Below are 22,124 nucleotides of genomic sequence, written 5' to 3'. Positions count from 1 at the left end.
ACACAGTGGTCCATGTTGTTACGAAGAACTTGTGCTCATTTTGAGTACGATGCCATTAACAGGACAGGGGAATGTTTCCGCTGTGGGAAAGCCTGAGTGATTTCCACTGTGGCCTTCATAAACATATATTACTACGGGACATGGCAGCCATACTTGTACACAACATTCAACCAGAAGGTCATGCAGCAAAAAAAGGAAAAATGAGTCCGCTTCCAACTAAATTAGTTTTATTCTACTGAGTGGTAGAAGTAAAGAACAGTGTGTCACACATCATTTGTTTTCAGATCCCCTTTGTACAGTTACGGGTGTCAGGAAAACACCGGAGGTCACATGATGGCATGTGACCTTGAGTACCTGATGTTAATGGTTTGTCTATAATTGGCTTTCAGTGCATCTTATTAATAAAGAGGATGATGATACAAGACAGTTGAACCACAGTAATAGAACAAGAAGATATTCATCTGTGTTTATGTCCAGATATATGCACATGTTCTGATTTATTTATTTATTTTGTGCTGTATTGTACAAATGAATAAAACTGAGTTTAAAATATCTGCAGTAAATGAAGTGAAGGTCGGGGCTGCAAAAGTAATGCTTGCACTTGATCTCCACAAATTTTCCTTCCTGGGAACATGCAGCGATGACACCATGTGACAGGGAAGCAGCCCAAAAAAATTTGTGTCACAGCTGAACGGCCGACAAATCTGCAGCAAATGCATTCTGCTGTCATCTCGGTGTAATCTCGCTATAATCCAAAATCTCTACGGAATTCTTTCAGCACCTTGTTGAGTCTTGGAAGTGAAGAAAGGAGTGTTCAGAAGGCAGAAGTGTCTAACCCAGTGCTAATAAAATGTATCTGATAAAGTGTAGTCTGCAGATAAATTAGTAAGAAGGTCCATGAAGTGCATGTCGTTTTTTAAAGGCAGCAGCAGCAGCAGCAGCAGCATGTACAGAAGATGATTGAGAGCCGAGTGAGGAGAGAAACTCCGTGTAGACTGTTAACAACGTGCACTTATAAAATAATACTGAAATCTTACTATATATTTTTTATGTTGTGATTTTTAATGTAGTTTTGGTCCTCTGCTTTCTCTCTGACTTACTCTAAAATTCCATTTTACATTTCATAGCTGTCCACAAAGCAGCGTGCAGATCACCCACCTGTCCAGCTCGCCTCCACACTTTAAAGAAGTAAATTAAAATCTCATGATTGTGGTTTGAAGCCTTAAATTCTATTTCAGAAAATGGGGAATATTTATTAAATCATAAGAAAAACATTTTGCTTATTTATTTCATCCTTCCTGACTTATTAATAAACAGAAGGATGAAAATGACAAAGGTGGAACAAACTCTGAATATTTAGTACTTATTTTCAAATTATGTCTCACTTTTGATTAAAAAGAAGATGATAAAGCTGCTGCTTTGATCTCATTGCCTTTTTATATTTATTATGTCACTTCTTAAGGGCTACAACCTACTACCTGGCAGACCGCAGGTACGACATGCTGCCTGCTATTCTCAGCGCAGACCTTTGCTCACTGCTGGGAGGTGCTGACAGGTTAGTAGACTTCCCATCACACGTTTCATTTTCATATGCTTAAAATGCATGCTAGTTGTGTAACTGACACTTTCAAATTCAGGTATGCAATGAGCGTGCTTTGGGAGCTTGACGCAGAATCCCTTGAAGTCCAAGAGGTCTGGTATGGTCGTACACTCATCCGCTCCTCCTATCAGCTCCACTACGAGCTGGCTCAGGCGCTCCTCAACGGAGAACAGGTTGAGGTAGCGGAACTGGCCAACCTGGGTCCTCAGGAAAAGGGTTCTAAGCTAGCTCAACTCACTGAGGCACTTGAGATGCTCACACATGTAGCCAGACATCTTCGGGCAAAGAGGGACAGAGGAGGAGCGCTGGAGCTGGAAGGAGTGGAGGTATGATTGGTTTCTTGTATCTTCATAGAGTATTTTGTGTGTTTTGGTAATGTGTGTACTTAACAGTAAGACTATATAAATAAAGACTGCAAACATTTAAGGTTCATGTTCTTAATTGAAAGCGTAAGCATGTTATAGCTGAGTGTCTAACCCTAACACATCGTCATTACTGACGTCTAACATACGACACAAAATGATTCAATGAATCTGAAGTGAATCAAACAAAGTAAACCGTGCACATAGCTTCAGTGGAGAGAAATCCATTCTGCACATTAAAAACTGGAACCACTATCTTTCTCGCACATTTCAGCTGCAGAAGATTCTCCCTTCTAAGCTTCTGTCTAAGTGAAAGTTTGACTTAACCTCTGTGTTTGGTCATTTTGTCAGATGACATCATGGTTAGAAAATTCAGTATCAGTCACCCCGAAACACTTCATACAGCCGAGGGGAGGAAATCAGGTCAAAAGACACCTGTGGAAAAGGGCCAGGGATTAATGATAACTAATGATTAAATGGAGATTGGTCTATAAACATGTAGTCAGTGATAATGATGACAAAGAGGTGATGATGATGTTCGGCGTCATCATGAGAATCCCCCAGCTGCCACGGTCTATTGCAGCATAACTAAGGGAGGATTCAGGGTCACCTGGTCCAGCCCTAACTATATGCTTTAGCAAAAAGGAAAGTTTGAAGCCTAATCTTAAAAGTAGAGATAGTGTCTGTCTCCTGAATCCAAACTGGAAGCTGGTTCCACAGAAGAGGGGCCTGAAAACTGAAGGCTCTGCCTCCCATTCTACTTTTAAATACTCTAGGAACAACAAGTAGGCCTGCAGAGCGAGAGCGAAGTGCTCTAATAGGGTGATATGGTACTACAAGGTCATTAAGATAAGATGGGGCCTGATTATTTAAGACCTTGTATGTGAGGAGCAGGATTTTGAATTCTGGATTTAACAGGAAGCCAATGAAGGGAATCTGCTCTCTCTTTCTAGTCCCTGTCAGGACTCTTGCTGCAGCATTTTGGATCAGCTGAAGGCTTTTCAGCGAGTTTTTTGGACATCCTGATAATAATGAATTACAGTCGTCCAGCCTGGAAGTAATAAATGCATGAACTAGTTTTTCAGCGTCACTCTGAGACAGGATATTTCTAACTTTAGAGATGTTGCACAAATGGAAGAACGCAGTCTTACATATTTGTTTAATATGTGCATTGAAGGACATGTCCTGGTCAAACATGACTCCAAGGTTCCTCACAGCGTTACTGGAGGCCAAGGTAATGCCATCCAGAGTAAGAATCTGCTTAGATACCATATTTCTAACATGTTCAGGACTCAGTACAATAACTGAATGAATTTAGACGCAGGAGTCTTCCAGGTCTTTATGTTTAGTTTGGTTTTTTGCTGTGTTATTTACAGAATTACAGATGGATACCATATATTTCTTTTCATCGATAATAAATTATAGTACGGTCTAATAGAGACGTTATTTTTAAAATCAGGCGTCTAAGCAGAACACGTTCCTCAGCAGAAAACATTTTATCAGAAAGTCATTTCAGTGAGAATATTGGAATAAAGAAACCAAGCACTCCACTGTGAAACCACTGACAGTTTTCACATTAGATCACAGCCATTTATCTACAGCGGCTGGTCGGCCATCTGTTAAAACCTCATATGGACAATTCCTGTTGTTCTATAAGATGCTCTCTAATAGGATGTCTTGGATTTATTTATTATTCAGTTATTGCATTCCTGTTATGGCTGTACGCACACAGAATATTGATATGAAGTAAAAATGATTCTCTCGGGTTGCTTCTGGGATAGTGGAAAAACCAATATATTTCTAAAAGTGTGTTTAATGATTGAGCTGCCACCCAAAAATCAAGTTCTTATCTTGACAAAGCTGGATTATTGACCGCTGGTGAAACATCAGTTGTCCTGAAGGATAAGGACAACAGATGTTTCATCTTGATCTATTATATAAAACGGCCAAAACTGTGTTCAAATCCAAACTTTCTGGCTTCTTTTGGTTCCTGCTGAAGTGCTTTGGGTCCCCTCAGTTCATCCTTAGTCTGAGAAAAGTTTTGTTCTCTCTTTAAGGCACATTTCCTTTGAGCTAACTTAAACTCTGATTGGCTGTCCACTATAAACAAAAAGCATGAACAGCAGATCGGTGGAGTTTCTGTGCCCATGAGCAGAGCTGTGTGCCTGTTAGGGATATGTGTTCTTACTGGTATGATAGAGAGCTGAACGTAGGAAAGACAGTAGACTGTTTTCAGGTTGAGATTCATTCACATTTGGTTCTCCGTGCAGCATTTGTTCCGGTGGAATGGTGCATGTTCAACTGAGTTAAAGTAAACTGTAGTAAAATGTGGCCCACTGATGCATTTTCATATTCTTTTTCATTGAAGTCACGTTAGAAGCATTTTCCCTTTTCAGGTGGGTGCCCAGCTGGATGAGGAGAGGAACATTACGGCCCTGGTCCCTCGTCAGCCCCTGGAGGTCCATGAGACCGTGGCAGAGTGCATGATTTACGCCAACCACTGGGTGGCCCGCAAGATCCAGGAAGCTTTCCCCAACCAGGCCCTTCTAAGGTGTCACCCACCACCACAACAGGAGCTATTCAACCAGCTGGTGGACACTGCAAAGGCCAAAGGTTTCACCATTGACACCAGGTAATGTTTTTGACTGTTCAGTATAGAAACTGAGGAAATGCATATTGTAGTCCAACGCACATCATGTTCAGACACACAAGTGTGTGAACCTGAAATGTTTGATAACACGGGGACACACTCAGGTGTCACATGAGCAGTCAGACAAGAAGAAGACATGTTCCTTCAGCTCAGGTTGAGGTTGAAGCCAAATATGCTTCCAAACCAAAGACTACAACATATGATGAAGCATATCTTGCCTTTGGCTTCAGCTTCACAACAGCTGTCGTGGCAAGGTCGGTCTCCCCGACAGAATTAGTTTCCCCTGCGTCGGGAGCACACGCTGGGCTGTCCAAATCACGGACAAACAGGATCCCACATTCTTGATTTTCAGTTCACAAACACTTCTTATAACGACTAACTACTCCTGAAACTTTGGAGGTTTTAGCTCTTTACACAGTAAAGTTACAGGATAAATATAATTATCAGGCAAAATGTCCTTCATTTGTTAAAATAATCCCGTCTGATACCACGAGAGGACAATAAATATTTCATTTTCTGTTGTAACCCTTAAACTGAATGGTAATGTAACGACACTCAGGTTTCACTTTTTTACAAAACTAAAACATCACTACTTCCACGTCTGACTGTTTGTAATGGAGGCGGCGTAACCTGGATCCACACTCCGTGCCCAGCGAACGCTCGCCACGCAGGGGGAACACATGCTGTCGGCGATGCCGACCTCGGCACAACGCTGATCCTGCCGCAGTTTGTTCCCCGGTTCAAATCCCGGACAAACAGGATCCCACAGCTGTTTATGCTTTTAAACCCGTTTTGCACAGAGAGCAGTGTTGAATATTCTCACACGGGAACAAAACAAACAACTCAAATAATTAAAGATGGTTTGTTTTTCTGTTTTTTAAAAGAGGCAGTGATTTATTTAATTACAACCTGTAATCTATTACAGTTAACTTTTATTTGTTTAACTGTTTACAAAAGGTCTGAGGATCTGAGGCGTGGAATGAACTGCAATGGAGTTTGAAAACAAAATATGAATGTGCGGTTGGAGGATTGTGGGGGGGGGGGGGTTAAACCAACAGCAGAACCGGTCCCAGGACAAGAGACATGGTGATGCAAGTAGCTTTGTGTCACTGACTGCTGAGATGAGAGGCCTCACTCATCCCTGGTTTCTGGCTCTGTTCCTTCAGGTCCAACAAGGCTTTAGCTGCCTCACTGGACCGAGCTGTGGACCCACAGGACCCCTTGGTGAACAGGTTGTTCAGAATGATGGCCACCACTGCTATGTCACAGGCTCTGTACTTCTCCACTGGTGCTCATCCTCAAGACCAATACTACCATTATGGTACGATACCGCTGCACAGCTTTTATTGGCTGCACTAGAGTTTCAGTGTGACTGTGGGTCAGTCCATCCATCACACGTCTGCACACACTTGTCCAACGTCTGTTGTTTGTGAAGAATTATTCGACTGAGAACTAGAAAGAAGGCTAACGTGCTGATATTTGCTTCGTTGTCGTAGGTCTGGCTCTGGATCGCTACACACACTTTACCTCACCCATCCGTCGGTACGCAGACATTGTCGTGCACCGCCTTCTTACCGCAGCCCTGCACATGCAGAGGGGCGTTGTATCTGGTAAAGCACCAGCCAGTAACAAAGAAGTGGAGGAAATGGCTCACCATGTCAACAGCAAGAACAGGGTCAGGGGTGTTTTATTGTTTGTGTTTTTCAATGATTCACCTCTTACTCTATTAACAGAAGCTGTGCTGACGTCTGTGTTTCATTTGCAGGCAGCACAGGCAGCCCAAATGCGATCCACAGCACTGTTTCAGTGTCTGTTTTTCAGAGAACGAGACCCTCAGACAGACCCGTGCTGTGTGGCTGACGCTGTTGTCTACTCCATTCGAGACAACGGTGTCTTGGTGTTTATCCCAGAGTAAGAACCTTCAGTCCTGTGTTTTGTTCTGCAGTCTTCTTCTTTTCCTTTGTTTAATGGAGCTGTACAGCAGCTCACAGACGGCCAACCACTCGTGTATTTTTAATAGACGAATTCAAAGTTTATGACAATGAATGAATTTGTTGGAAGATGTAATTGCACGCTAATCAATGTATATTTAACAGTATACACGCTAGTTTTATTTTCTCTTAAAAAACCTCAAAATGAGTTTTAAATTGTATAAATTTACTAAACTAATTCCTTAAACATTTATTGTGAGCAGGGAAAATCGGCTAAAACCCCGAATCTTTTCTCTACCAGGCTTTAAATAAGTTAATTGCATTGCTGAAGTTGAGTCTGTGGGGAGGGACGGTGCTTTGGAGCCAGCCTTGTGTTTGTGGCACTTCTACGTTAGCTTAGCTAACCTCTGGAGGTTGCTGCTTGTTTATTGCAAGGAAAGTGTAATTTAATAACATCAGTGTTCTCCATGCTTGTGGTGTTACAGGGATATGCAATATTAACAGTTTATTAAAATGTAACCTGTGGTCATTTTGAGAAGGCTGTAGAATCCATGTAATGATTAAAATCACAGGGCGCAAAGCAGGTTGAGTAATATCACTGAGTAAGTAAGGCTGCCTCTGACCACAGCCATGTTGTTCACAGGTATGGTGTGAGGGGGCCTGTGTATCTGAAGAACAAAGAGGGCCTGGTGGTGGTAGCGGGACAGGACGGCAGCTGTGATTGGCAGGGTGGCACTGTGCGAAAATACCCGGACCGCATTACCACCACCTCCAGCTGTGGCACCTCCACCTTCAAACTGTTTGACCACATCACCGTAAGTCACAGAAAACGCTAATCAATCATTTTAGAAGGTTTCCAGCAATGCAGCGCCTAAAGGCGACGATTCCAAATATATATGCATGAGTGTATATGAATCACAGGTTCATACGACTACTGGATCTTTTGTGGTCCAACATTAAGAGACGTTTTATGATCTTGTTGTGATAAAGTGTTGTGTGGTTGCTGCTTTGTTAGCTAATCTCAAGGTAACAAAACGTCAGTAAGATGAATGAGACGAAAATGATTCCTGAAAATAAATCATTTAAAGTTATTCAGTTTATTGTTTTTAAATATTATATGAAAACAAAAACATAAGTGTGGGGGGGGGGGAGGCTCTCCTCCAAGACAAGAAATGTAATGCTTCCAGTTTGTGGCGTTTCTACACAAACCTTTTTGTAAAGGGAGATAAAAAATGACAGTGGGCGGTAATTGTTTTCACATAAACGCCTTTAAACGCTGCACGGTCGCACTCTCTCTCTCGCACTCGATAAATGATCCATTGTTGCTCTGCACACGTTTGTTACCACAAACGTCGCATGCACTTATGTCATTGTCATGAGACACTCTTGCAAACAAACTCACGGTTTAGTAACACAGTAGAGCAGCGTGTTTACGGGACAGTAACAGTAATCTAATTACCTTTTTTGCAACAGTAATCCCTTACTTTACTCGTTACTTGAAAAAAGTAATCTAATTATGCATTGCTGCCCATCACTGGCGTCAAGTTATATTAAGTTCAGGCATGTTACACACGATGATTGTGAGGAATAAGTGCATGTGATTTAAGCAAAAAGAGCAGGAAACATTACCCTAAGGTTAGCTAACAAAAAGAAACTGAAGTAACGGTGTGTTATTCTCACATCTTTGGCTTTAAGACATGAAAAAGTGACAGAGTACTGCTGCTTCCACTGTTATCAACATCTTTTCTTTCTTTCATGGACTTATCCTGGGGTCATAAATGTCAAAGGGCAAAGGCAATGCTAACAACATAGCTTACTGATGGATGATGATGGATGACACATGTGGCCAAAACAAGATAGAAAGAAACATTAGCCCAAACACAAGTTGTCCACCACAGCATTGACTGCTGTCAAGCTATGATCATATCAAACAAAGAGATGATGATGATATTCAACAAACAAATCAACAAAACAACAACCTCACTGTGACACTTGACCGAGGTCACAGTGTTAATGAATGTTTTTCTCCCCCTCTGCTCCAGTCTCCACGTCGTGTGAATGTTAGAAAGCACAGTAAAGAAAGTTCGTGTACGGATGGATGAACGTTTGTTACATTGGATACGTGTGTGTAACATACGTATCCAATTTATCCTATTTATGAACAAAATTGTGGCACAGTCGGAAACTTCTCCACTCTACACCACTGTCTACTTAGCTGTGACGCTGCGCACAGTGCTGAGAGGACTGCTGTTATATATTACGTCACAAACCTTAAGTGGGCCTGTCTTTGCATAGCATTCCATTAGACTATTTTCAGTAGGTGCCATTACTGTGTAGTGATCGAACTGAGGAATACTGTGACTTACGTTCTCTGCTCTCTTCAGGTTCGTATTTCTGTCCACTCTTCAACTTGCCACGCTGACCGTCTAAACCTCGAGGTCATCAGCAACAAGCCTCACCACAGTGCCAAGTCCCAGCAGCCCAGCCCTCAGGGCCGCAGTCAGCTGGTCAAAGAGGTGGTGCGTCAGAATGAAGAGGCGCTGGCTCAGGAGAAGACAGCCCGGCGCCCCAAACTCTCCAAAGAGGAAAGAGAGTTTCGTCAGAGCAAAACTCCCAGTCTGTACTCTATTCTGGAAGAAATCAGAGAGTTGGCTCTGATGGATCTGGAAAGGGCTTCACGCCTCCCGGCAACAACAGCATAGAAACGCTGTAGCCCAGCTTTACCTCCAAGCAGACACTTGTGAGAACTGCACGCTGTGCGCTAACAGAACGGTGATCATTGAAGATCACTCGTGCTGAGTCATCCAGGTCATTCTTGTAGCTCCAGATTGTGTGTGGACAAACCACACGAGTGTGTGAAGTCACAGGAAAGCAAACACAATATTAAGTAAAAACATGTCCCGCCATCTTTTTAGAAACCAGAGTCAAACCGAATCAGTGGATACGTTTTGTAAAAGTTAGTTTTTAAAATCACATCAAGTTAAACTTAGTTGTAAGGAGGATAGGGAACGTGTTAATGCCAGTGAAGTGTCAGCAGTTACTTTGACAAGACCTAGTACTCACTGCAAATGTGGTTCAATCCTGCAGGAAACTAGTCAACTGCAGCAGGTTAAAGAAGTCTGGTAACAAAAGGCTTTTCTCTCAGCACCAGTGATCTCAATATCTCACTGGTGGGATCAATGTCTTGTGTAAATTAAATGTCTTGTGTTATAGAACCATTTTTGGTGAGTTCACACATATTGTACTACCTGTGACCACTTCATACAAAACCCAGCACGAGTATTGTTCTGGAGATGATAAAACGTCCACTCGTCCATTTTCTTCTGCACGTCCTGGAATCTGTCCCAGCTGTCATAGGGTGAGAGGCAGGATACGCCCTGGACAGGTCACCGGACTGATAAAACTTCATGTCACTCATTAGCAGACTTTAAAATAAACCCGTAGAGTAATGAACACACCTGAGGTTGGTTGTGTTGGAAGTGATGTATAAAACTAGGATGTATTTATCTTATAGTTTGTATATCAAGAGCCTGTATAGAAGACACCAACACCAAGGACATTTTTATTGTTTGAACTGGTAAATAATCAGAAGCGTTTTTTGGTTTGTGGATTTTAAGATTGTTTTCTAGAACTACCAACAGAAATATGAACTGTACATAACTATTTCAATATGTGTGCAGTGGCCTGTAATTAAAAATGGTGTTTTCATTAGCGCAGATGGAGCCACTTCATCGTGTTGCGTTTCATGTCCCTGCAGTAGCTTAAGAAAGAACTGTTCATAATTGAACGAGCACTTAATGCTTGGAAGAGGGTGATGGTCAGTTGACAGCTCACATACTACACACACACAGAGGCCTTTTATAGAAACATGTTTGCAACCAAAATTCTGCCAATAGTGAAACTGGAGAAAGAAGATGCATCAGAGCAGGAACTGTGGATCAGTTCAAATATTTTTCTGTAACAGATACCAACACATGGTAAATACGTTTAGGATTTGGACTTTTAAAAATAAGAAAAACATTTATTTCCATTGATTATAAATGTCTTTGCTAACCCAAAGCTGACGTCACAGTAGGAACATGTGCTCAAGATATAAACCACCAGAAATGCACAACATTACTCGAATGAGCAGGCACGAACATTGGGAAACCTTTAAATCTGCTCACTGCCAAAGCTTTTCAGCAGAAACTGCTGCACGTGAACTTTAATCCCCCTCTACACAGTCGTTGCTGAGCTGTTGCTCAGGGCTGAGGCCGGTCTCAGCGGGCTCAGAGTCTTTGGGGGGAAGCGGGCTGGTTTGTTGCGTGGAGGTGTTGTTGGAAGGCTCGAGGTCAGGATCTTCTACAGTTTCATCTCCATCAGTAGAACCTTTGATGACATTTGGTGAGGATGCAGCTGGAGGTTTGTCTCCTAACATGTCAGCAGTCTGAGAGGCTGAAGGGCCTGAAAGGGTTGAGAATTAGAAACAGTGATGGTTTCAGTCAACACAGACACACTCAGTCTACTACGATTTATAAAAGACAGGCAAAGCTGAGATAATGAAAAATGAAACTGTAAACTGCAGGGTTCAAACTCATTGTTCAGGGTCAAATTTAAGCACTTTAAGCACTTTCAAGGTCCATTATCAAGCTTTTCCAGCACATTACCAAAAAAACAGTTTGCATGTTCCACTTTGCATCACCTCAGTAAGACCATGTAAAAATTAAAACAAATCGTCTTAGGTTGACTTAAATGTTCTTTGTTCCTCTTTTGTTAAAACAGAGAAAAATGCACCACACAAAAATACTGAAAAAGGAAATGGTTGTCTTATATGCATATAGTGCACAAACTCAAAAAACTCATTTCTCTCAAAAATGCAGATGTGCAAATGTGAACAAATCAACTTGTTAGAGATGCTCATCTCCACTTGGAAAAAACAACCACACAAAAGAAGAAATCTGCACAAATGAACAAGTCTGCTCATCAGATATTGATGCTTCTTTCCTACGTGACACAACAACAGGAGACAGATGTTTGGTACTTTAACTAGTTAAGCACCCACACCACCAAAAATGGGGGAAAAGAGAGGAGATCACATTTAATCGGTTATAACACGAGGTCAGAAATATAAGTGCAGACATGAGTGTCCACAGAAGCCTCTGAATCTCAGCTGTAAACCATTTCTACAAACACCAAACAGTTAAAAGAGCAGTTACATCACCATGAATCTGTGGACAGGTAACATCCATATTTTGATTTATGATTTTCTGGAGTTAAATGTGACCCAAAGTATATTTTATAGCATATAAGCTATAAAATACTTTTAAAAATTAGGTGAGGGAAATAATCATTTTTTTCTATGTTTGAGTCCCAGTAACTTTGACATAGTAACATCTGCAGTAATATTTACCCCTCTGATGACAGCTCACAAGCGTTAGCTTTATTTTGATACCAAGACTGTTTACACAGAGTTTGTAATTGCAGAGAAATACTCCATTTATTTTGGCCTCTTCATTTTCGAGCAGGAAGCTCAGAAAAGCCCTGGGGGCCTAACAGGTCAAAGTTCATTCCCAATAAAACTAGCTGTGAGATGTTTGACTACATTGCTCTCTGGATTATTGTTACAGTCCTAAATGATCAGCTTTAAAGTGTTTGTGCTAATAACACCATGTACAGTAAGTTATAAACTGTAAACACATTTTTATGGGTGAAGGCTCATAATAGAGACCGATCAACAGGTCATTTTCTTTTCTATGGGTCTCATTTAAATCACATTACATCATTTCTGCGGTAAATGAGGACCCTGAAGAACGATTTAATGTCACTGTTAAAGATTTGTAGACAATAGATCGCAGACAGCTGGCTCCGCTTTAACTAAAGAGGAAGTAAAAACAGTTTGGATCACAAGTGTAAGGCAAAAACAAAAATACTACGCCTAATTGAAGCTGACATCAGACAGGCAGTAAAGAAATCAATGTTTTCTACATGCTTTGCCTCTTATTACCAAACTCCACACTAATGTGAGGAATCTCTGGTGGTTTGGACGAACTGTGCAATACGGGAACTCGTCACTCGACCTTCAGGGTTTCTGGTGGATATATACACTAGATCCACTTCACTATATTGTAAGGAGTATTCACTCACCACCCATCATCCAAATCATTGAATTCAGGTGATCCAGTAACTTCCACAGCTGTATAGAATCAAGCACCTAGGCATGCAGACTGCTGCTACTAAGTGGAAGTGTTTGGGAACGACAGCAACTCAGCCATCAAGTGGTGGATCACGTAAAATCCCAGAGTGGGGGTCAGTGGATACTGAGGCGCACAGAGGTTGCTAATTTTCTGTGGAGTCCATCGCTCCAAACTTCACGTGGTCTCCAGATTAGCTAAAGAACAGTGCACAGAGAGCTTCGTGGAATCCATTTCCATGGCCGAGCAGCTGTAGTCCAAGCCTTACATCACAGAGTGCAACGCAAAGCAATGGGACACAGCGGTGTAAAGCACGCCGCCACTGGACTCTAGAACAGGAGAGATGCAGTCTATGGAGCGACGGATCACAGTTCTCAATCTGGAAAGCCGATAGACAAGTCAATTTAGCAGTTGCCAGGACAACAGAGCTCCAGGTTTGGTGGCAGGGGGATTTCGGTGCGGGGTTGTTTTTCAGAAGTTGGGCTCAGTCTCTTCGTTCCAGTGAAAGGAACTCTTAATGCTTCAGCATGCAAAGACATTTTGGCTCCCGACTTTAAGGGAACAGTTTGGGGATGGCTTCTTCCTGTTCCAGCATGACTGGGCACCAGTGCACAAAGCAAGGTCCACAAAGACATGAACTCTGGCATGGGAGTCCTGACCAGAACACCACTGGGATGAATGAGAGCAGAGATTTGGAGCCAGGCCTTCAACATCAGTGTCTGACCTTACAAATGGTCATAAACTCCCATAAACACTCCCAGAAGAGTTGAAGCTGATATAGCTGCACAGGCGGACGTCGTGAATGGGATGTCACTCGAGTTCATATGAGTGTGGGGGCAGATGAGCAAACACTTTTGGCAATATACTGTACATTCAATGTTTTGCTTTTTGTATTTTCATATAAAGTTAATACACCAATGAAGCTAGATGATCCTTATGAACCTTCGCTGGATGTTTTGTAGCAGAATCATTAATTATTTCTGTTATATTGTGTCCCAGCTGTATGATACATTTTTGCCATTCTTACCAATTTGCTGCTGGCGTGCGCGCCTCTTTTCCAGGGCCCGCTGTCTGTTCAGCTCAATACGTTTCTGCTGCTCTTCGGTCAGAGAGGGAGTAGGTGGGGGAGCGAGGGCTTCGGCAATCTGCCCTTGGGGAGCATTAATAAAACTCTCTCTGCTGAACAGATCAGGATCCCCAAATGTTTCCAGTTCACGTTGTACCTCTTCGTCACCAGCACCTGAACACAATTTCAAGCAGTGCTGATAATTAAGTCCTGTGGAATATGGCAAGTATTTCCTATGTGCACCTGCAGGTGTGAATCCACCGTAGGGCTGTTCGATACAACGATATATACAAAAACGTCTATTTCATTTTACGCTATCGTTTGTTTCGTGGTGTCGCAAAATAAACTGTTTACGGCAATATTTCTTCATGGTTCTGATGTCACTGTAGTAAAGTTCTCTCTTTCTCTTATATATAACCACACTACGGACGGACAAGCGCCTGTTTTTATGCGTTGTCGTTAGCAACAACGACGGTAAAACCATCGCGTGTCCGCTTGTTTATGTTCCACATAAACCTTTCAGAATAAAGCTCAAGATCCTGTTGAGGCTTTTCAAAATAAACGGAATCACGTGAAAGAGCAGAGTGTTTACGGATGAGAAGTAAAACAGAGCCGCCAGGTGCTAAAAAATAAACCTTAGACTCAAACGTTAGAACAGGCTTTCCCCCGCAGCACGCCGTGTAATAAATACTCACAAAGAAAACGGCGCCGTTACAACTTCTGTCTAAAAATGTGTCGTTTCATGCATCGGTTAAAACACTCGACTCCAGCTACATGACGCGCAGCTGGAAACACTTCACGCAAGTCGAGATTCACAGAATTGACAGAAAATGTTACATTTCTGTGATTTATATCGTTATCGGACGATAGAATTCTTATATCGGGAGATGAGACTTTGGTCATATCGCACAGCCCTAGTCCACCGTATCCCCATCAGTAATGATTTTTCTTCTTACCATCTGTACTTGTAAAATCTTCATGTGTCAGGGGCATGTCCAGTCGTATTCGTTTAAGACATGTCTATAGAAGAACGAGTAAAAAATTACAAATTCTGAACATTAGGAATCCCACACGCTTGCAGGAAATATTCTACTGCTTCCTCTCACCTGCACTTCCTTTTTGCTGCCGAGCCTTTCCACTTTGTCAATAAAATCTTCAAATTGCAATTTGGGGTACAACCTGTGGGCCCAGTTCTCCATCTTCTGCATCAGCAGCCGCAGGTCTGCAGCCTAATGGGGCAAACATCAAAAACAGCGAGTAGTGATATGAAAGAGGGCTGTGTGTGATAGGACGCTTCTTCTTCCCACTAAAAAATGACTTCCAGTCATTGGAACAAAAGACATCTTAATTTGGTAAACCAACCTCTGGTTCCCCTCACTCATTTTTGACCACGACAGAAAGGGCAACTTTTGACCTTTTAGTCTCAAACCAAATTTAGGACATCTAATTAAAAGCTGACAGGCCAAACAGATTTAGCTCAAAAACCAATGTTCATTCACATCTGGTAATTGGTGGGACAGATGTTATCATATCCTACCTCGTGTCCTTTGCCTTTGAACTGGATATTGTCAAAGAGAGTGCCCAGAGCTGGAAGCCCTCGATCTGATATCAGCCTGGGAAAAAATATTAAGACTAAGTTAAACCATTAATGGATTACAAGCAGGGTTAGCAGCACATCCAGGCGTATTTGGCTTATCCAATTCAGGATCGTGGATGGCTGAAGCCCATCCCAGCAGCCAGGTCGCCAGCCTGTCACAGGGCCAACACAGACAGACCCTCTGAATGGAAATGTCAGTGCCTTCAGATGTACCATGTTCAGAAGGCAGTAGCTTGTTGGGGGGGGGGGTAGGGTGTTTGGTTTTCAGGGTGCCCACAACCTTTCTTTTCCTACCTGTTTGTACATAAGGCAGTATAATGAGAAATAGTCAAATTTCTCCATCTAAAAATAAAAAATAAAAAATTGCTATATATATATATATATTTATAGCAAAGTTGCAATTAATTTGAATATTTTATCAAATGAAAATCTATGTTTTTCTTTAATACAGCTTGCAAGTTTTATCCTAAGTATAATCGACGTTCTTACTTAAAAGCTTATTTAACATCCTTTGATTTAGTATAACTTAGTTCTGTCCAGGAACATTGTGAACAGAACAGTAACAGAGGAGTGCCACTGGAACACCCACTGGGAGACTACTGGGAACGAGCCTGACTTATGGTTGGCAATACTAACCAGGTTCACACTATAGGTGTACAGAGACTGGAAACATCTTTCTCACACACATCCAGGGATGTCTCCAACGCTCTGACAATTTTCAGTCTGGGAATTTTGCCCATCCAAATGATGAAAACAACAATGGTATTAGAGTCTTTCTTCTTTAAATGACTGGCAGAGTGAAGCTGCACCATCATCACACAGATGCAGTCATTTGTACCCGCCGCTAAAGCGTAAGAAGACGCTGCAGTACTCTGCGAAACGACAGGTGTCGCCACTCAGATAATATCACATCACTTTTTTTGTGCAAAGTTCTTTCCACAAACTTACGTTTTCAAACATTTGCAACAACTCTGTGTGTCAGTGTGTCTCTGAGCCTCTGTGCACGATTATTAGTGAAACGGTGATAAAAACCAGTGCAGTCACAGACTCGTGTTCAACCTGGCTGCAACACTGACAGTCTGCACACGTCAATCAATGATTTTGGCCTCCTTGTGTCCCAGCTCACACAAGATGACATCAAATTCCTATTTAAATGCGCATTTTAATGCATTTCAACCCTCTGTCGTGATATAAATGTCTTTGCTACCTGTGGGAGTCCAGCTTGGGTTGGGGTCTCTTCACGCCTCTCCTTTTAGCAGTAGGGACATCAGCCAGCTGTGATACCTCACCTTCATCTCCTGCATTGAAAACACATGACAACAGGATGTGTTTCTAACTCATTCTGTTGGCAGCGTGGCAAACTTCAAGCTTATCTTTAAATCCAGACAAATTATAGACTGGAGGTTACAGAAGAAATGTGCTGGTTTGAACAGTATCTGATAGGTTTCATTTGCTCACGCAAACAAAAACATGTGTGTTGTTATTGTTAGAAACATCCAGTCTCAGAGAGATGCTGAAAAACCAGTTCATGCATTTGTTAATTCTAGGCTGAACTAACAAATTCATTATTATCAAGCTGTTCCAAAAAGCTTTGTGGAAGGACTATGAGAGGTTGTATTTCTCCCACATTAGCCTTTTTTCCTGAATCTTATTTTTCTATGATTCTTCATTAAACCATGAATTTAAAATACAAAGTTCTGAATCATCACATCTTAAAGACCTCATAGTAATCCTGTAAGAGCACAGCAGCATCTACCATCTGCAAAAGGGTCTCCTTCCTCCTGGCCTCCCCGGCCTGGGGAGTGTGGTGGTGGGAGTGGGGGGAAAGCTTCATCCTCTATGCCGTCATAGTCAGGAATGTCCTGCGGGCTATTTTCCTGTGGGTCAACCATGGTGAGTCGGTCCTGGAGACAAAGTAAAAGACGTGTGAGCCCCAGTCGTCAACAGCATCAGCATTAAGTTACATGAATTTAACTGCAAGTTGAAAAAATGACATTTATTTCTGTAAGAGTAATTCTTTACTGTGTTACAACATCAACATGAAAACCTAAAAAAAACTGGCATTTACTTTTTTCTTTTTTTACATCAACAGGAGGAGCTGTACAGACACTCATCCCACCTGGAATTATACCCCAAATTCAGAAATGTACTATTATGATACATTAATGGTCCATTATGTTTGTTTCACAGTTATATACATAATACAATTTATAGATTTGTATATATTTACATTCTATCAGGGATGAACTGGTTGTGAACCTTTGGGCTGATAATGACATTTAAAAGTTACAATTTGGATGAATTATTACTGCGATACTTCTTTTGGACTCTGTAGTACCACAGAAATATCATTAAAGTAACAGGTTTGTTTTAAAGTCTTTCAGCTGTTCCGTAAGCATCATCGTCATCATCATTTATATAGCACTTTAAAAACACACCTGGCAGACCGAAGTGCTGCACAATACAAATGTAGTAATAAAATAGCAAAAAACAAACATAGCAATAAAGTAAACTCTTGAGCCAAAATGATGTGACACAACTAGGGCTGCCACAAACGATTATTTTGATAGTCGACTAGTCACCGATTATTTATGCGATTAGTCGACTAATCAGATCATCATCCACTGGACGTAAAACTACAGCTTATTGCACCATGCAGCATATGCTCTTATATAACTATCATTAGCTTACAGCTTTAAGCTTTTAAGGTGCTAACTAAAAATAAAGACAAGATGATAGTTTATTCAATTTTAATGAAATTTGCAGATTGTTTCGGTGAAGTTTAATAAACTCCTTGCTATCTAAAATATAACAGGACAACGGAGTATATTCTCCAGCATCTCACACTTCTGATAATCAGCTGTCTGCTTGACGTTTATTCAGCTGTGTAAAAACTATAACTTTAATCTCAGACAAACCGATTTACTCAGGAACAAATAAAATACTAAAAAAAAAAAAAGCCAAACAACAACATTTTTAATTTATCTAAGTGACTCATATATTTAACCTGAGTAGCGAAAGACGGCGGTGGGTTTGAAAACAATTTGCCTGGAGTCCGGTGTTCTCACCGTGCTAGTGACCTAGCCCCCGGCTAGCTATCGAGCTAGTGGGTAACAGACGTCTCTGAAAACGTCGGAGCGCTTTTGAAAATATGTGGTGTCCTGATAAACTGAGCCGATATTTGAGGTTTACACAGCTACATTCTCGGCTGAAAATATGTTAAACGTTTATTTTGTGACCCAGAAAGAATAATAAGAGTAATATTAAAACTAACTAGCTGCCGCCATTGTTGGAAACTGAGCTGGGCCGCGCTATGAATTCTGGGACACAGCTGCTTCTTCTTCTTCTTCTTCTTCTTCTTCTTCGGGGTTTAACGGCAGCTGGCATCCTTGTACATGCAGTGCTGCCATCTTCTGTTTCAGTCCGTTATTACACTCTTAAATCCTGCTACTTATTCCTGCGTCTTTTGGGATCTTACAAAGCTTCAAACGACGCGTCGACTATTAAATCAGTCGTCGACGATTTTGATAGTCGACGTAATCGTGACTAGTCGACAAATCGTGGCAGCCCTAGACACAACACAGACACAAAAGGAAATCTTCTACATTGTTTTGCTGTTCACACAAGTTCTAATGCTACCCTTTGTTTCTGGAAGGAGACGATTTTCTGTCCAGTATTAAAGTTCAAAGAACAGGGTATCCGTCTCCAGTGGGCTGCTAAACAAGTTTACCAGAAAAATCAGACCCACGGTCATGTTGTGTCACTTTGAGTGATTAGTCAGCAGCAATAACAGGGAATGACAAACTGACAGACTTTGGATATAAAACAAACAATTTAAACATTTAGAAGTTAAACATCTTCTCGGATTCCTTTTGCTGCACATGTCTATGTATGTATTTGCTGTACAGTGTCATTTGTTTGGAACATTAATCTTGATGTATACATAAACATTTGATTTAAAAAACGTGTTTAAAAATGAACACTGACACAATTAAACACAACACTGGTGCACGGTGACTGCAAACAGAAGCAGCTGCTTGTATCCTCCTGTGCATGGATCCGTGCTCTCTGTTTATTAATAAAAGCCAAACTTCATTAATGGTAAGTGACAGAGATCTGATGAGTTCTTGCTGGTTTGTATCCACAGGAGGATACAAGTAAAATCCTCTGCAGGTTAGTGCAGGATAAGCAGGCAAGTTTACTGTAATGTGATGGATTTAAGTAAAGAACAGTGTGTGACTGGTGCACAGTGACTGTGGTGCTCATGTCAGAGTTAGATTACATCAAGTGTAGCAGAGATTAACTTAAACTTAAGCTCATGATGCTGACATTCATTCACTGAGCTCCACCCACATACCAACAGTTTAGTGTATAATATAAAGACAGTGTACTGTCAGTGTAGAGAAAGGAAATCAGCCAGGACAACTCATGAAACATCTGCAGACATCTGGATGAATTCACAGAGAGCAGCAGGTCAGCTGATCACAGCCTGTACATTAAAAAAAATCTACTGGAGCTCTCAATAGAAATGATTGTGAGCTGTGACCCTTTTCCCCACACTGAGCCACTACAGCTGATGTTAGGGTTGAATCCTGCTGAATCCCACTTTAACATCTTCCTGCTCATTTTGATGTTTAGAGGCAACGTCACCGTCTAAGATGTAGGCATTGTATACATTGTATACATTATTTCTACATTACATTAATATTGCACAAGGTTCACTTAGTTTAGCATAAAATATACATACTGTATCAGTACTTCAGCTTTTAATGGAGTATTTCTTAACACTAGTATCTGTCACCTTCTGTGTTGAGCTCATTGTTTTCTCTGCAGTGGCTGAGCTGAGTCCAAGTAGCTGAAATTTCCTCTGCTGCTCCGTCAGACTCTTCTCCTCCTCCTGATCAGCTGGGACACAAAACAGAACTTTGTTAAGCTCCACACTGCACTGAAGAGTCAAAGTGTCTCATATGTTCATCTGAGAACACACAGAACACATTTTAGCTTCCTTGGGTGGACAACTTGTTTGAAACAAACACAAAAGGTTTGAGCACCGATACCAAATTCAGCAGTATGGCACACCAGTACCAGGAGAGCAATTCCTCTTTAAAATATGCCCTGGCCAAGAAAAAACCCGACAATATACGTGTGCCGTGAGAAATGATAGATAGATAGATAGATAGATAGATAGATAGATAGATAGATAGATAGATAGATAGATAGATAGATAGATAGATAAAATTTATTTCAAACATGCAAATATAATTGAAATAACAACAGAAAAAAATAAAAATAACAAAACTTAAAAATCATCAAGTTTTCATGTAAATATCTATGTCTACAGAATGTGTGTGCTCGAAAAGGAGTAGGGTGAAGTTTTCTTGTTCCTACCCCCTTATTTCAAATTTCATTGCTTACAAATCCATATCCAGGATTCAACATTATTTGATCATATATTTAACTATGTACAAGTCTAACACATTGAACATACACAAATAAAACCATTTTCAGCACGTAAACCAGAACAACTAATCACTCTGTTTATAACAGCCGCTTAATCTCTGAGTTTATTTTCTATCTATGTGACAAAAACCTTAATGAAGACTTAAGGTTGGGTTACTCAGGCCTTGATTTATAAAAAATGAGGACACAATGAGACAACTCAGTCACTGAGAGGAAGATTTCCTATATTCATGCAATTTATTATTTTTTGAACAATCCTGTGAATTTTTGTATTGATGTACTTGTCTTGATTTCATCTGTATATCCGAGTGGGTGTAGAAATCTGAGCCATCATCTGAGTAAGCCTCATCACAACTTTGCGCTGATAAAGGCAGCTGTGTTTTAGCCTGGAACACATTTATTTTTACATTTCTCATAAATGTATTTCATTATAGCACTTTTACCGCCAACATGTTGGGTCTTTTGGAGCCGGAAGTGACCTTATATGGAAGAAGGGTGGCGCTAGCTAGCTTAGTTAGCAAGCTGCATTCATAAGCTGTGCAGGTGCCACAGAGATGCTAAGTAGCCTTAATAACAGACTAATAAAACAACACAAACTCTGATTACAATGAGCTCATTTAAAAGCTTTCTTCTAATAAATTCTTTTCTTCTCTGTGTTTCACAACCTTTTGGTGATATCTTTCTGTGAATTAGTTTAAAGCAGCTTGAGTCAATTTAGTCAGATTTTTTTTTCCAACTTGTTCACAAAAACTTGAGAAGAGACACCGAGGAGAGCAACAGAAAGCCTCATTCAGGAGCTAAACTCAAGATTAACTAGACTCGGATTAATATTAGCTCGATACTTACCTTTAAGTGTTAAATCAGTCTTGACAATAATCGGAGAGAAAAACGCCATAAAGCGGGAACTCGGCTTCTTCTTCTTCTGCTCTTGTATTTTTTGGCGGTTAAAGCTTTAAGGCGCATTACCGCCACCTGCTGGACTGGACTTTTCATGTCCCAAACATCATCGATTGGGCACAAATTTGTTGGAGTTTCTGTTAATAAAAAAGATGGAATTCAAGGATCTTGTTATTTGGTTTGTTCGTTTTCACCATTTACTCTACAATTTTCTGCCAGTGTATAGCAAACCCCACAGCTCAAATCAATGAAGAATTTAGTATTTTTAACATATTGCTTAAGCTGGAACCAGCAGCTATATAGGCCTAATTTTTAATCCAAACATGTGATAGAGGTTTACCACCAGGAGAAGCAGACTGTAAATAAAAGACTGTGCTACTGAAAACTGTTA

At 41.0% G+C, this 22,124-nt stretch overlaps 2 protein-coding genes across 2 annotated transcripts in view; one reads left to right on the top strand and one right to left on the bottom strand.

The window, feature by feature from the left end:
* Nucleotides 1-10,259, top strand: part of LOC112434424 (DIS3-like exonuclease 1) — a 28,013-nt gene extending 17,754 nt beyond the window's left edge. The window contains exons 10-17 of the mRNA XM_076888001.1: nucleotides 1,463-1,555; nucleotides 1,638-1,926; nucleotides 4,359-4,594; nucleotides 5,779-5,933; nucleotides 6,109-6,287; nucleotides 6,378-6,523; nucleotides 7,187-7,358; nucleotides 8,928-10,259. Coding sequence (XP_076744116.1) covers nucleotides 1,463-1,555; nucleotides 1,638-1,926; nucleotides 4,359-4,594; nucleotides 5,779-5,933; nucleotides 6,109-6,287; nucleotides 6,378-6,523; nucleotides 7,187-7,358; nucleotides 8,928-9,245 — 1,588 coding nt within the window. The 3' untranslated portion in view covers nucleotides 9,246-10,259. The remainder of the gene's footprint in view (nucleotides 1-1,462; nucleotides 1,556-1,637; nucleotides 1,927-4,358; nucleotides 4,595-5,778; nucleotides 5,934-6,108; nucleotides 6,288-6,377; nucleotides 6,524-7,186; nucleotides 7,359-8,927) is intronic.
* Nucleotides 10,260-10,543: 284 nt separating this feature from the next.
* LOC143420249 (TIMELESS-interacting protein-like) lies at nucleotides 10,544-21,828 on the bottom strand. Its single transcript, XM_076888007.1, has 9 exons — nucleotides 21,683-21,828; nucleotides 20,178-20,281; nucleotides 17,133-17,280; nucleotides 16,584-16,674; nucleotides 15,317-15,392; nucleotides 14,886-15,008; nucleotides 14,736-14,799; nucleotides 13,741-13,953; nucleotides 10,544-10,986 (listed from the first exon to the last, which is right to left on the bottom strand). The coding sequence occupies exons 1-9, from the start codon at nucleotides 21,729-21,731 to the stop codon at nucleotides 10,748-10,750; spliced, it is 1,107 nt and encodes a 368-aa protein (XP_076744122.1). The 5' UTR covers nucleotides 21,732-21,828; the 3' UTR covers nucleotides 10,544-10,747.
* Between the last annotated feature and the right edge of the window lie 296 nt (nucleotides 21,829-22,124).

Source organism: Maylandia zebra, linkage group LG9 (genome assembly GCF_041146795.1).
Source record: "Maylandia zebra isolate NMK-2024a linkage group LG9, Mzebra_GT3a, whole genome shotgun sequence".
Taxonomy (NCBI): domain Eukaryota; kingdom Metazoa; phylum Chordata; class Actinopteri; order Cichliformes; family Cichlidae; genus Maylandia; species Maylandia zebra.
This window is presented reverse-complemented; position numbering and strand designations above follow the sequence as displayed.